The sequence below is a fragment of the Lepidochelys olivacea genome (assembly GCF_965140295.1).
Source record: "Lepidochelys olivacea isolate rLepOli2 genome assembly, chromosome: 15".
In the NCBI taxonomy this organism is placed as follows: domain Eukaryota; kingdom Metazoa; phylum Chordata; order Testudines; family Cheloniidae; genus Lepidochelys; species Lepidochelys olivacea.
The window spans coordinates 27701262-27717831 of NC_140425.1; the positions used below are offsets into that span (position 1 = coordinate 27701262).

Below are 16570 nucleotides of genomic sequence, written 5' to 3' on the forward strand. Positions count from 1 at the left end.
TATAGTCACAACCTAAACCTCCAATTCTTCCTCTTCCTTTAGAGCACAAACTTTTCTATTCTGCAAATAAGCTAACAGATTTTAAAAATTACACAGAATTGACATAGCTCTTTGACAGATGGTGCAGAACTTGGAATCTGCACACATCCACATGGGATAGGTAAGTATTATTGCCATTTTACAGACAGGAAAATGGAGGCACAAAGACGAGCAACTTGCTCTAGGCCATAGCCCAGTAGTAGCAGAGCCAGCATTAAAACTCAGAGGACTTCAATTCCTAATCCGGTGTCCATTCCTCCATCTATTCGAATCCACCTGTATGGCCAGTCACATAGGAAGTTTGGATTACAAGCAGAAGTGATTCAAAGCTTGTTGCATTTTAAGACCACAGTCACATCTCTAAGTATGTATTGCAGTTTACACAAAATTAGTCCGATGGACAGCCCCATACAAGTTACAAGACTGCATTTCCCACTCACCCATTCTCACTTTCTTTCAGTGAAGGCCACAATCAAGGTTCGAACCAGTTTACATAATGACACTAATGCAAAACCTTTTTATGATAAAATTAAGCTTTTAAGGCATTGCCTCTGAGCTGTTCTAGTCAACATGATGGTTAAGACACTGGTAGCCACCTGGAGCACTGATGGAACACTACCACCAGTGCAACTGAAACTCTGGTAGTAATCACAAGAAATTTTTTGGCAAAAAAGTCTAGTATACACAATGTCTCCGTCATTGGTAGCTTCCATCCTCTATATCATTCAACACTGGAAAGAAACCAAGTTCTAATATTTCAGCTGGTTTCAGATCATCCATAGAAACCATAAAAGTATTTCAGAAGGACCAAGATATATCCCTAGGCCACAAACTAGGGTTGAAGCAAGCCAACAAGAACCTGAACGCTAAAATATTTGGAACAGTTTTTGGCTGCTACAGAACTGCCACAAAGTGAGATACCATAGAAATGGCTAGGCTTAGTGTTTGTGAGAGAGGAATTCCACTATATTTCCTCCAAACATCTAAAGCCACTATTAAAATTTAACTTGATTATCTCACACCCCACCCCGGGGGGGGGACGGACAGACGGACGGGACAAAACAGAATTACACTTGTGTGTGGTTTTTAGTTCCAAAAGTAGATTGTAGGATTACAATGCCTCACTCTTGAGGACTGAAAGATTACCTAGTCCTAGAGATAGGGGTTTTAGACAGTGCCCTGATTTATGCATCATTTCTTTATAGATATTGGCCCAAATCCTGCTTCTCTGCCTCATACAAGCAGTCCCACTGACTTAAAAATGGGTTCTATAAGTAAAGAAAGCAGGATTTTGCTCAGAAATCTTTATTCCTCTTTGTGCCACCAAAAAAATGAAATATTTTTCAGTAAAGTTTTAATATAAATCCTGATATGTTTTTAAAAACAGATTCTTTATTACATATCATTAGCCAAAATAATAAGAGGTTTAAGTACTGCTCTAAACTCAATTTGAGTGTGGATGTATTTTGAACTGAAGTGGACAATTTAGGACATTCAGATTTAAATACAAAAAACTTTTGTGCCAACTTTAAATTTCAAATTCATATTGCAACTAAAAATACTGATTCATCAGATATGCAGATCCTGGAGCTTTAATCAGAATCTGGTTCTAACTTGTAAGTACCTGAAACTACTGAGTATTTCAGTTCATTAAGGTAAGATTGCCTTTTCTAGTGCCATCTATTTTGCTTTCGATGTATTTTATTCCCAAGTTTAAAACTGGTTTTCAGGTTACTTAATTTGTTTTGCATCTCATCCTCATTCCTCCGTTTGCTTGGTCTGTGTATAGTCTGATTAACTTTGGGCCTTGTACTGCAAAGATTTACACAAATGTAACTTTAAGCATTATAGTCAATGGGACTACTAATGTTTCAAATTAAACATACACAAGTGTTTGTAGGCTTGGGATCTCTGATTTTGAGATCCTAGAGAAGGGACTTTCTATGAGACAGAAGAAAAAGTGTTGACTCTATAAACAGTAACAACTATAATCAATTGCAATATCTAGGTACTTTGGGGATGATCACAGATAAATGATATGGGATTGCAGCCTGTAAGTCAAATGGGAGACATTCCATTAATTTCAGTCAGGCCCATACTGGTTGAAAACTGCAGCATTATTACATTGAGAGACATTTTCAAATCAGGACATAGAATTTTACCATGATACATCCCCAAAGTTTTTTAGCCTTAACCCCAAAGGTCTTGGGTGTTGTTTAACAACCAATTAAAAGATGTACGCAACTAACACAACTTAAAGATGCCAGGTTGGCCATCTTAGAGAGCGAATGTCTCTACGCACAACACAATTGAGTGTACTGACTTCCCCACCAATGTACCTCAACCTGAGGAACCAACCTGTGGGAAGAGAAGGATTTTCCAGTTTCCACAAACATTCAGAATTGGCATATTTGTTCACAGTCAATGTGACGGCTCCTCTGAGAACTGGACTAAAACCACAAATCAATTAGACATAGGCCAGATGACTAACTGTAACGTCTGTAGGTCATTATGAATTTGGATTACAGTAAAACCAACACTGAAGAGCTATATATCCCATCAGTCGAGGGTTCCCACTACCACCACACTTTCATGTTCTACCCAGAAAAAACTCTTTTCATTGATGCAATGCTTTGGATAAAAAAAAGTTCCCAATTCCAGTCTATTCAAACCAGAGACTAATAGCATTTTAAGCTAGAATATCACCTAGCAAACCATGTATTTAACAGTTAGTCTGAACAGGTTTAAAGTTCAATATAGATGGGGCCAAAAAAGTAATATTAACACTTTGAACTGTAGTTTGAATTCCAGACCCACATTACACTTTTGGGGTGCACACTGAGTTAGGCGGAGTCAAGCTAATAAACTTTCACTAGACTGTGGGGGAGCCTGCTTAACTCCCAAATCCTGCATATTTTAAACAGACAGACATTCTATTTTTAGTGTTGGTTTACAGTGAAAAGGGATTGGACATTCAGAATGCCTTAGGAACAGCCATTTCACCATTACAAAACATAATGGCCCCCAAGAAAGAAGTTGTTTTATGTATTGAGACAATCTTCAAACACATTAGTGAATTTTAAGATACATCATCAGAGCTGTTAATGTGTTCAATTAACCAGATGTCCCTTACCCCTGAAACGAAAGCTTGCCAAGAAGAGAGTCAAGGTTTGCATGCCTCCGTACTTCACACAACATTAAAAAAAAAAAATCCCACAAATCCTCAAAGTTGAATGGTCGGTTAGTTTGAGTGCACTAATGACAAAATAGCATACTGAATCCCTGAACTTGCAGCAACACTGATTTCATTATGGAATAAAGACGCCTTTTGAAAAGAACATATCTTATTTACAATGCTAAGTGTAAATAGTTTAGTCATTTCAGTCTCTGCAGAGAAGTTCAAATATGCCAAGTACCATCATAAATATTTCTTTTTTTTATTTATACTCAGTGTTAACAATTCTAGGTCCATATTAATTCTGACAGTTTAAGTGCCCATGGTATCAATTAAAAAAAATTGGTCCCTCTTACAGGTTTTCATCTAAAACTGCCAATAATAGAATGTATGTGGGGATCTTTAAAGCTTTTAGAAGTAAAAAAATCTTCATGGTCTTTACTGCATAAAAGCAATTCTATGCCTACATGCTACAGGGAACAGCTTCAGTTTCTCATGTTTGCATATTCTAGCTGTTTGCAAAATATTTCCTATACACAGAATAATGAATGCTATTAAAGTGCAGAAACTGTCATAACAAGAAAACTTAAGTTTGCCCACTATTGTACAATAACCTTTCACAAGAGGCTGAACTTAATTCTTCTTCTTATGAACGAGGGGAAAAGTCATTCATGAATACGCAAGGTCTGAGCAGAGGGAATATCAAGACTTAACCTGGACTATTTATGATCAAGTAATAAGCCCACCAAAAATGTGGTCTTTTGGGGAAGGAAGGAAGGAAGGAAGGATAAAAATGAACAATGACAGTCCCTTCAGTTCTAACTATGCTAATATTGCTTGCAATTACTACCCACGCAGACAAATAAAAAACATCATATGTTTGAGAGATATAGAGGTAGGTGCTCTATTACATTTATGATAATATCCAATGTACCATCTGTACTGGCTTTGTACCGGTGTTATTTATAAATTATACTACAATTAAACTTATACAATACATAGAGAAGTCTGATTATGATATTTGAGTATGTGTTTTAATATAAAAGGGATGGGATTTTTGGGAAAGGAACAACGGTAGAACGCACCTATAAGTTACCTGGAACCCCAAAGCAATCAATATAGCCTAGTGACAAAAGAGCAGCTTGTTTGTTCAGGAGCATCAGGCCAGAAGGGACCACTGTGGTCATCTAGTCTGACCGTCTGTATACCGCCCAGAGGGCTTCTCAGAATTAATTCCTGTTTGTAAATCGAGACTGGATTTTTTTTCCTAAAAGACATACTCTAGTTCAATTTTCCAGTGAAGGAGAATCCCCTTTCTTCACCATTGGTGAGTTGTTTCAATAGTTACTGACTATTTCAGTGAAAAATTTGAATCTAGATCATTCAGACTGCAAATAAGAAACAGTTTCCAGCTATTGGATCTTGTTATACTTTTGTCTGCTAAAGTGAAGAGCCTTCTATTATCAAATTTCTGTTACCCATGGAGGTAGTTATAGGCTAAACAAGTCACCTCTTAATTTTCTCTAAAGTACAGAGTAAGGAAGGGGAGAACAATTCGGATTCACCTTATGCCAGACCAGATAAATGGATGACACTGGCACAACTCAGTACTGAAGCAGCAGCAAACAGTAGTTACATCTATTAGCAAAGTACTGTATGTGTTCAGAAAATGAAAGGTAAACAACTGATATTTTATCAGTGTACTCTAGTTTTGAACAGCAAGTTTTCGTCACCCTAATAAAATGTACCAGGGCACTATGGTATTAAGAGTTACCTTGATTTTCAAGAATTTTGTTTAGTATTGTTTGTGCCCTGTTGAAGCTTCAGTTCTATTCAGGGTATACGAGAGCAGGTAAGTTCTGAATCTCATCAGTCAGCCTCATTCTCTCTAGCTCTGCTTAATAGTTCAGTAATTCACAAGGGAAATGCTGCAAGACCGAGAAAATGCATATAAATTCAATATTCCCTTTATAAATTCTTAAAGAATGTGTGTTGGAAGTGACACTAATCTTTCTGGATGGCTTCAATCTCATACAATTCAACTGATTTCAGCGAGAGTGTACGATGAGGTTAGGTTCAAACCCCATGTCTCAAAACAGCCCCATAAATATTAGAACAGCCTTTGACACAGCCAAAATTCCCTGTTGAAGGGTGTGCAGACAACTATGGGTATTCATTGTCTGCAATTTTAGAGATATTTAGCTTCTGAGAATAAGTATTTGACTTAAGATCAGTGCTCTATGGAAGTAAGATAAATGGTTTAAGAAAAACCCCAATGCTATAACAAACTGCTCTATCACAAAAGCCTAGATTATTTGCACCCCTAATATTAAAAGGTGAACTGCAAATCTTTTCCCAAATACCCTCAACTGTACAAAGATTGGTGGATTTGTTTCATATTACTACAGTTGAATGCATCTGGAAAGCCGGTTAGAGACTGCTTTTAGAACTCATTACAGCAGGCATTTTTACAACACACTTTAAAACATACACTAAATAGTACATACACTACAATCAGTAATCAGTTTTCAAGAGTTAACACACTAATTGAGTATTTGAGATAGCAGAATGTAATTTGATTTGTTCCAGAATAGATATTTTTAGAAATTGCTTTTTAAAATATTGGACTTCTATACAATTCAAGTTTATAGCCATTTCTTAAAGATTAATTTAAATATTAAGATTGGTTTAATATGCTGGAACAGATAGATAAGGTATGTTTGTTGCACAGAAATACAATGCATCACGGTAGTATTCTCTGTATAGTCCACTTTATTTTGATAAAAGATTAAGAGAGCTGAATAAGAACATCAACCATTTCACTGATTCTGTTATAAGTTTTGAGGGCTAAAACCTGCTCATCCCCAACAGCAAACAGAGGGATCTGTTAAGCAAAAAGTGGGGGAAGAAGATGGACAGACTGACTACACCACAAGGACTCCATGCATGAGAGAATGCAGGGGCTTTGACGTGAGTGGATTTGCAACACTGTGGATGTCCACTGGTCATACCAAAAAGAGGTGGCTGGGACTACTGTGCTCCTGCAGTCACGGAGCAGCCTCTGGGAGGATACTGCTCAGATGGACCCCAAACTCTAACAACTGAAGTAGTTGTATCAAAATGCACCTGTTAAACATTAGAATGATCACTTGGCATAGTGAAACCAAACTAATTTTAACATTTTGAATAAAACAAAAAACTTTAGTCTATTAAAATGGACAGCAATTACGCAGTAAGAAGGATGCAATTTCCAGGAAGCTTGACTGTCTTAAAACCAACAAGTTCTATAGCAGAGCAGTAAAGTTAAAAAGCCATTTGAGGATAACATCTGGATATTTGTTCTGTTCATCAACTTTTGGTTACTAAGCTACACCAAGTTTATTTTCAACACTAGAGTACTGAGAACTGTGCCCACCAGAAGTCAGTGAATAAACCTTAAGGCATATGTCCCAAACACATTAACTCAGTCCTCCAGATATCTGATATACAGTTACTATGATAATAGAGCAAGATAAAATTGTATTATTTTTAATGAGCTTTTAAAAGGCTCCCATATAAATGCATCCAGTCTCACAAAATTATGCCTTTTTTCCACTAACTCTGCTTAACCATGTCTGAAAGATGTAGTTTTCATGAAACAGATACTGCTTTAAAAAATTAATGTTTATAGAGGCTTCAACCAGATAAACATGTGGGTCATGGTCTCCACTGTTTCACCTGCCAAGAGCATCTTCACTTAGCCTCTAAGTTTACTTAATCAGCTGCCTTCCTTTTTTTTAGCTCACTTTATTTCACTTTGAAAGGATATTAAACTAGTCTCAGCCCCCTCTCTTCTCATCAGAAACCAAACATCTATTTCAGCTACCGTAAACTTACACCCAGGTGACTCCAGAAATCCACCAATATAGAAAAAAAATTACAAGAAAAGGTAAGTGACCTCTTCATCCTCCCCAATGATTGTAAAGAAGTTGGCTCCTCGATCATCTATTTCTAGGTGTGTCTATTTCACGTAATCTATCATTCATTGTCTTTAGGGTAACCTTCTAGCCCACAACAAACTTCACTAGAGAACAGTTCATTTAAACACCTCAGTACTACAAAATTCTTTTCAAATCATTCTCATACAGAAAATTAAGTATTTAGCTTTTTTTTTTTTAAAATGGTATTTTAATCTACAGCTTCCTGACAAGACTTCTAAGTTACGCCCAAATACAAACTAACTGTCAGAACTCCTCTTGACAGAAAGATATTGTAGGGCTAGTCAAAACCTACAGAAAGTATCTCGAATTTAGATGCCACTGACATAAGAGCGAAACCTACCACCTGGTTATTTACGCCACTCAATGGTGAGAGACACTTGCCTGGACACACAAACGTCATTGGCACGCTGCCTAGAATTTCATGCCCAGATATGTATCCCAGTATGAAGTGCTCGGTCACTTCCCTACATGGTCATCTTTTTGCAAACACCATGTCAAAGGCCATCCAAATACTCTTACACTTGAGACAGAGGCATGCAGACAGTTTCTCTCACCTCCAAGTCTTGACACTATGGTATATTATATTACCCTTCTCTACCCATCCAGGAGCTTTCCCTTGTTTGAAACAATTTAATGCATTGTTTTCTGCCATTTAAAAAGTACAGAATATATAGCTTACATATCTGAATTCATTTATGCTGAAGCATTTATTCTTACAGCTTTTTGTATTAAGCCTGTGTCCTAAGGGGAGAGATCTTGGATGTTCATTATAACTACTGCAGTCACCTGAATTCAAAATGTATTCAATAATTTTTGCTAATATCCAAGGAAAGCAGCTGAAAGCAGTATTACTCAAAAAAGTCTGTTCACAGAATCTAATGCCTAGATGTTCATTTAGTTTAAAATATGACACGTTGAGAGGCCAACAGAGTACTTAAGTCACAATCTATAAGAGGACTGTTCTGCAAATCAGATGTAAATATAATCATACGACAAGTGACTAAATTTTAAAACGTTTCCTAATATTTGAATATGCTGTTCTGTAAACAACTACCAATAAGCTTAACATGAGTTTTCTACAGTAACGGGGCACAAAAAAAAACTTTTAAAAAAAAAACACAACAAAACAGTATTCCCGCTGGTACCTGTACATGCATGCTATTCAGTAGCTGCAGTAAGGTATCACATTTGTTGACATTTGCAGCTACTGTACTTGACTCTCCCAGCTCACTTCTTTAAGTTCCTTTTTAATGATCGTCAATGTATAAAAAGCCAAATATCAATATTATGTGCAACTATAAACAATGTGAAATAGTGGTCGAATTATGCCTAGTTAGTGCAATTATGCTCATAAGTGACACACACAAATTGAATAGATTATAATTTTTAAAAAGATGATCCTACTCCTAAACTCTGAATTATATCATGCCCTTTGCTTTTATTGTTGGGGGGGGGGGAACATGCTTCTGAAGTTAAATTATGTTTATTTAGGTATCAAAGGTTGGAATAAAGCTATTATAAGAAACAAAAAAGGACTCAAGTTAACTAGCACCTTAAATCAGTGCTTTAAAACGTTACTTAGTATCCAATCTGCTATTCTTGATTGGGTAGATTAAATTGTACTATAAGGGACAGCATATGCAAAAACAAAGGAAAAAAAACCAAAACCTAGACCCCACCATCAAACCCTCCCATATAAAAGACAACCTCCTACCCAAACATTCACCACAGTAATCTTGTATCATGAATACATGCAAAAGCCTCAAATAATTTAGTGACCATATTTTCTGATAAACATGTTTACTGCAAAAATAGGTCTCTAGAAGTATAACAGTTCAGGCACACAACTGCAATTGCAAGAGTATGTACTTGAGCACTTAGTTTGCACCTGCAATTACAAATTTAGCCAATTATGGCTAGATTTTCAGAAGAGCGCAGCCTCCATAAGTGGGGCTGGATTTTCAAGGGAGCCTAGCACTCAGCAACTCCTATCAAGAGCAGAGTCACTGAGTAGGCATGCTTTTAGACAAGATGAACCTAACTGCACAGCTGGTTATGCCCACAAAACCCAATTTGCACATTTGTGGCAACTGTGTACATGAACTAGGCTTGCAAATGCATGATGTGCAAACACATGTCTTTTGAAAGCAAGGTCTTTAAAAGCTCTAGTCCATCCTCCACTACAGAAGAGATTCAAAAAAGGCTAGTTGTCATACTCCCATTATTTGTGATATTTTGGCTTGAATGAGAGCTTCACTTACAGCCCAGCCTCACATCTCTAGACAGATTTTTGTAACAAACAGAGTATGAGTGCATCAATCATTGCCAAGAAAACAAGCAACATCAAGTTTAGCAAGACTACTTTCACTTCAAGTTCGAAATGCTCAGAGTAGTCAGAGTTGGATGATGCATGCCTTTGTTTAAATATATCTTCAACAAACCTCAAAATGTCATGAGAAGAGTGGACAAGTACAAAACTATTTGCCTTTTTTTTTTTTTTTTTATGTCTAATGCATTCAGAACATTCCCATAACTCTGGTGTCCTGTAATGATGTCTGTTTCCTGTAACTGATGTGAACCTTCCTGCAAACGTTAGATGAATCAGTTAGACCACAATTAGAATAAAACTAATTATTGCACAGTTTAACATTTTGTTTTTAATTCAAGTTGCACATCAGTGTCTGTCACTTTAACCACCAATATATACTTTCATACTATAACATGTTTATGGCCTTAAGAATTCTCAAGCAGTTGGCATATTCGGAAAAGTTAATTTTGTTCCAACTGCAAAAATCGAGCAACTACTGCCTTCTATTAAGAGAAATCCCCCACTAGAGTCAATGAGGCACAGAAAGGAGATCTTGTAGTGCTGTAGAAAGCCTGCTGGCTCCTCAGGTGTTCCATGTGTAGTTTCAGAGAGTCCCCCCTCACAGGGACAAAAAGAGAGTCAAGTAATATGATCCCTCTGTCTTCTCCATTTTACAAAAGTTGCTCAGTTGAAAACAAGCAATTCAGTTTCACCTGCACTCCAGTGAATTGGCAATACAGTTAAATCAGTCAGTATTTCCCTATAATTGGATGCGCCAAACTACAATACATACCCTCAGGCTGATTATCCACTTGCAATTCTATTAATAATTCTTTATAGTATAATACCGAAGTAATGTGTCCCCCTGACAAAGCAAATTGCTTTCGGAGATTACTATTCTATTTCTGGCACTTCAAGTCAGGTCCAAAATTGCTGCAGTAAGCTTCTAGCCCCAAAGCCTACATCACTTTTGTGTGCCCCCCCGAGACAAAACAATTAAAATCAGCGACTTTTTGCTGTTGAAACAAATACATATAGAAGAACCTTGATTTTACAAATACCCATCTTACGAACGACCAGTTATACAAATCACTTTTCCTAATGAAAGTTAAAAAAACGGGAAAGCAGTGTCAAAGAACAAATCAACATTCTTTCATGTTCCGATGACGTCAATGAAATGGAAGTCAGTTTGCAGTGCACCATATTGCCACTTCTGCACCATACCCACTAATTTTGAGATGTTCAACTTCATGAACTTTTCATTCCCAATTAGTTTGTAAAATAGGAGGTTAACAGCAAAAAAGCCTCTGTTTAAGTCAGAGTGTGACTGTAGAACACCAGAAATTACAGAAAGTGACATAAGAGAAGTGTGACACTAACTGAAATGCATAGACAGTATGCCACTTCATAGTTTATTAAAGCAGTTAATATAATCAGCAATTGATGTTTATATCTGCTTTTGGCCAAGTGTCCCTATAGGTACTCCACATCATGGAGGTGCGTGCCTGTGCATTCGAGATTGGAGATATTCTCAGTAGTGTCTGGGGGTCTGTCCCTGCATCCCAGACATCCTTGTGCTCAGATATGAGGGTATATAGAGAGCAGGCAGACCTGCCACCAGGTTAATTCTCTCAACCACAAAAGTTCAGTGAAAGACTCCAAGGCAGAAAGGAAGGCAGGCAGGAAGTGGGGCACCCACAGGGACACATCTCAAAGGACTCCAGTTACTGTAGAAGGTACATTTGAACAGTTTTTTGGTTGAGACAGTCTGTCCTTTCATACATTCTGCAAATGAGATGAAAAGCCTGGGTGAAGTCCTAAAGACTCCAAGATCCCCCACCCTCCTGGCAGAGTTGATGGTTATGAGGAATGAGGTCTTAAGGGATATATGAAGGAGGGAACAGTTCCTCATTGGTTCAAATGAGGAATTTCCTCAGCACATTGAGGACTAAGTTTAGGTCCCATGGCAGAACTGGTTCCTTAACATGTGGGAAGAGGTTGAACAAGCCTTTGATATCCCTCATAGTGGTTGGGGGGGGGGGGAGGTAGTGGTGAAGACCGAAACCTCTCAATGGGGGAGTGAAAAGCTGTGATGGCAGCTAGGTGAAACTCTGCAATAATCCCATGATTTTTAAATTGAACAGGTAATTGAGAACGTGCATTAGACTAGAGGCGGCACAGATCAGGGACTGTACCAAGTCTGGAAGAGTTTCCATTTCTGCAGGTAAGTTTTCCTTGTCAAGGGTTTTCTGCTATGAAGCAATACCGTCTGTACCTCGGGAGCAGTCTTGCTCTATACCAGAGAGCCATATAGTATCTACGCCTTGAGGTGAAGCACTGAAGTTTGGATGGTGATGGATCCTGATTCCTGAGTGAGAAGATTTGCTGTCAGGAGAAGATGGAGAGAGTGGAGTCACAGAGACATGCGAACCTGCCCTGGGAACCATACCTGTCCTGGCCACGATGGTGTTTCAATTTTCTTCAGAACTTTGAGCAGGAAGGGAGTTGGGGAGAAGTGTACAGCAATATGTGAGGCCAAGGAATGACCAGGGCATCTCCCATCGAGTTGTGATCATGCCCTCCTCTTGAGCAGAAGCCTCTGTACTCCACATTGGATGATGTCACAAAGAGATCCATCTGTATATGACCCCAGGTAAGACCTCTCTTGGAATACCTCATTATTCAGCTCACACTTATGGTTGATGCTGAAAAACCTGCCAAGGAAGTCCGCCTCTGTGTTCTATAGTCCTGGTAGATAAACTACTGAGATCTGTATGCAGCGTGATATGTACTACTTCCATAGTTTTATGGATTTAGTGCAAAAGGACCGGGATCTTGCCCCTCCATGAAGGCTGATCTATTATGTTGCTGCTCTGTCATCCAGCATTATTCTGATTGGGTGGTCCCTTATGATGGGTCGGAAGTGCTGACAAGTGGTTCGTTACAATAAACCAATATGGAAGATTACCTCCTGAAGGATCTATCTGCCCTGACTTGAAAGGTTTTGGAAGTGTGTCCCCTGGCCTATCAGAGAGATGTCTGTAGCAAGTACCTTTGTGGGAGGAGACTCCAAGAACAGAACTCCCACACACACCTTTTGTGGAGCCTTCTACCAGTTTAAAGAACCAATGACCCTCAGAAGTACAAATACTCCTTGGATAGACCTTGTCTGTTGGGGGGGTAGGGTGAGGTGTAGAAAGTTCATGCCCATATTCTGGTTTGTGGGCTCTGTAGTATTGTTGAGATGAGGCTGGACATAGTGGCAAATTTGTCCAGGGACAAGTATGCTCTGATGTGGTGGAGGAGTCCTGAGTGACCCCGATAAAAATCTATTAATTGAACTGGAGTGAAAGTAGACTTTTCAGTATTGAGGCAGAGGTCCCACTGAGTACAACAGCAATAGGTTTATGCAAGTTGCTCTTTGTATCTCAAGGAACAAGTAACCTTTCAGGACCCAATTGTCCAGGTAGGGAAAAACTGTACTCTCATCTGGCGAAGATGGGTTGTGACAGCGGAGAGGATTTTGATAAGATCCTTGGCATGGCGGAGAGGCTGAAGGGTAGGACACAATACTGATAATGGTCTCTGCCTACCACAAAATGTAAGAAATGTCTGTATCCCTCAATATTTTGGTGACTAAGACATGGAGGTAGATGGGGTACTGTTTTTATGAGATCTGTTCTTGAAGGAGAAGATGATCTTACACTTGGCTGGTATATGGGTGTCTCCCAAATAGAGGCACCGAAAATGTCAACCATCAACAGTGATAGGGTCTCAGAAAGAAAGACAGCACTTAAAGACTGAGGATTCCAGCATACCCAAGAAACATCAATTACTGTTAACTAAGGTCACTATAACTGCATGCTACCATGTACAAGACAAGCTCAGGACAGGGCTAAGGAATTTTAAAGTTTCTGAATGAGTAAAACCTGGGCCAAGAGCCAATGCTTACTTCAGTTTGAGAGCATACTTTCCCTGCATATTAAAAAATAGCAGGATAGTCAACTTTAAGGATACATAGTTATCTCCCCTCTGGATGGCTACTCTAATAACTAAATCCAAAGTAGGAGGAAAGATCAGAAGAAAAATTGATGTACAGCTTAAATTATTTTAAAGGATAGCCATCTGACTGCCAGTAAGGCCTACAAAATTGTGAATACAACCATTTGTGACATATTTTCAACAAGATCCACCTATGAATTTTTCGCAGAAACTAAGTAGCAAAATCCTTAAAACAAAGGGGGAAAAAAAGAAAGAAACCACCACTGATAGTCCAGTTAGGAGTAGACAACAATGTATTTTCACTTACAAGATGTCAGTCTCTCCAAAGTATAAGAGAATGTTACTTGTATTTTTTAGGAAGTGATGAAAGATTAGAAGTTGAATACCAGTGTTTCAATAGAAGCCATCTTGCTTTATTAAAGGCATTTTTTTAATCATTAAAAAGGATGCTCAATTAAAAAAATTGAAAATTACCAACTATTAAAAATAACATTTAACATGGTGACATTGGGAAGATTAAAGAAAAATTTGGTTTTGTTAAGTTTACTTTGCACATTGTGTTTTTGGTTTTGGTTTTTTCCCTGTCCCCATTGCTGTGTGAAAAATACAAACAAAAAGGAAAAATAACAGATACTAAAAATCTGTAATCCAGTTAAAGCAAAAGATGTCCTTCCTACTATTGTCTACCAATTTAGAAGGTAATAGTAACTTAAGACAATTCAAAGATAAAAATACTCATTTAATGTAAGGTAATTACAGATGAAAGGAGGAGCTTGAATTTTCAATAATGCATAAATGAGGTGCCTAACTTGCATTTTTTAAAAATCCCACCCAGGGCCTCAAACTATTAAAATTAACCAAGGCCTTTTAGACATATGTAACCTGTATTATTAATAAAAGGTATCTCACCAGCTACTTCCACAATATCACCAGGGACAATGTCTCTTGCTTTAATCCTTTGTACACTTTTTCTGTCTTGTCGATATACTTTGCCCATTTCAGGTTCATATTCTTTAAGAGCTTCAATAGCGTTTTCAGCATTTCTTTCCTGGAGGGGTGGGAAAGGAAAAAAGGAAAAATAAGATGTGAGGTTTTAAAAGCTAGAGGTCCTGCCAATTCTGACAGCTAGAATAGTCACCTTCTAGTTTTCTACATATAGCACTACATGAATACTACTTACTCAGTTATTCAGTGTTCATTCACATAGAAGATAATTATTCGACCTACCCCATTATGTGGTTGCAACTTCAAGGTGAAGTTGCAGTCTGGAAAGCACGACAATAGAATTCAGATATTAGTGAGCCTTTAAAGATCTAGAAGCCATTGCCTTAAAATTTGCAGTTACCTCTCCAGAACGTCCATTATGTTTTGGTAGCTGGAGCTCACACGAACTATAGTTTAAGGGATCATACAGTTATGTTTTGATGCAAAGCAACACTCCAGCAGAAACATCTATTAAAACTAAATGGTTGTACCCTAGTTCAGCTGTGCTTTGCTAAATAGAACACCTCCTTTGAGAGTCAAATATATCTCCATCCCACATCAGTCTGGTGTTTTCACTAGTTATTGATAGAAATTAAGATAGTGAAAAAGACCCAATCATTAAACTTCCTCCAATACTGTTCTTGTATCCCTCCTTTATGTCTTTATGCCACATTTGAACCATGTCAGATTAAGAGGCATGGACATATCCACTTACAGCAGCTCCTTTGTTATCTAGCTTGGAAATAACTATTGTCCAAAAGCTCTTTTCTTTGCACTTGTAAAGTAAGGATACTACATGACATTTCACACCCATTACTTGCCAACAAAGTACCTACAACTTCCCAGATATAGTGCCAAAGCTAGAGCTCCAGAAAAGAAGGCAACGCACTTAAGAGTACAAACAGAAATTGTAACTATTTTTAGCATCGATACACAAAAACACAAACGTGAATCTTCTTTCCATAATTAAGCTAAGAATGAGTTACAGCAGATTGGACCTTAAACTTTATTATTTTCTTAAAGCATCTATGGGTATGTCTACAATGCAGCTGGGAGGTGCAATTCCCAGCTTCAGTAGATATACATGTCCTGGATTTGACCAACCTAGTGCACTGAAAATAGCAGTGAGGTAGCAGTAGCACAGATCGATCACTAACACCTTAAACATAGTATTGTCTAGTTTAGATGACCCAACCAGTAAAACACCAGCAGCTTATCTCCTGCTGTTCCTGACACAACCAGTAAAACACCACCAGCTTATTTACTGCTGTTACCACCAGGGAAGTACTGTGATGAGAAATTAAGAACAATATTAGTACAGACATTTTAAGTCTGTTGAGTATAGAAATTTTAAGAGGATGCATTTTACGTATACAAAACTTTTCCAGACTTACACCAGCTGCCAAAGGTTCTCTAGTCTAGTAGATGTCAAAACTGTATAAAGGCAGACAATTATCTTTGGAAATTCAAACCATGAGCCATTAGAGCCTAATTTTTCAGCAGGTAACACATAACTGATTGCTCAGGGCCAGGTCTCTGTGTAGTACCAGTTCCAGCAGGCAACAAAACATCTTAAACTACACACATTACATCAGCTGATCTGGTGAATGTTGTGAAATAACTGGCAGGGGGAAGAGATGGGGACGCCATAAATACTAGCAGCTACGAGCTACCTTAGGTATAAGGAAGCTGGGGAGTATGGCCTAAACCCATGGCATTTCTCCTCTCCACTAGATGAAGAGCAGAATTTAAGCTCTTGCTCATTAGTATAGGTTACTCTGCATATACAGATAGGTAACTGGAATCTTAATTTCCATTAGGCCCTGAGGTCTGCTAAATTTCAATGACCTTATTAAATTTGAGGGCCAAAGAAATTAGAATTATCAAATCAAATATAGAAGCTATCTGATAGGAGATCTTAGTTAATGCAGTCTTCAGAGTTAGCAGCTCAATAAATTAATTCCATCTTAGAGAACAAGATCCATGGGTCATCAGACATAAATAAATGCCACATCAGAAAAACAAGCCTCCCCCCCAATCTAATATTTGAAATTGCCAAAAAGAAATTTTACTTCACGGTCT

General features: G+C 38.0%; 1 protein-coding gene across 2 annotated transcripts in view; it reads right to left on the reverse strand.

The window, feature by feature from the left end:
* The window catches only part of ATP2A2 (ATPase sarcoplasmic/endoplasmic reticulum Ca2+ transporting 2), a 79553-nt gene that overhangs the window by 42306 nt on the left and 20677 nt on the right, over window positions 1-16570 (reverse strand). For both annotated transcript variants that reach the window (XR_014714254.1, XM_084649172.1), the window contains exon 5: window positions 14414-14552. Coding sequence is in view for 1 of the 2 variants with exons in the window: in XM_084649172.1 (XP_084505298.1) it covers window positions 14414-14552 (139 nt within the window). In the remaining variant the exon portion in view is untranslated. The remainder of the gene's footprint in view (window positions 1-14413; window positions 14553-16570) is intronic.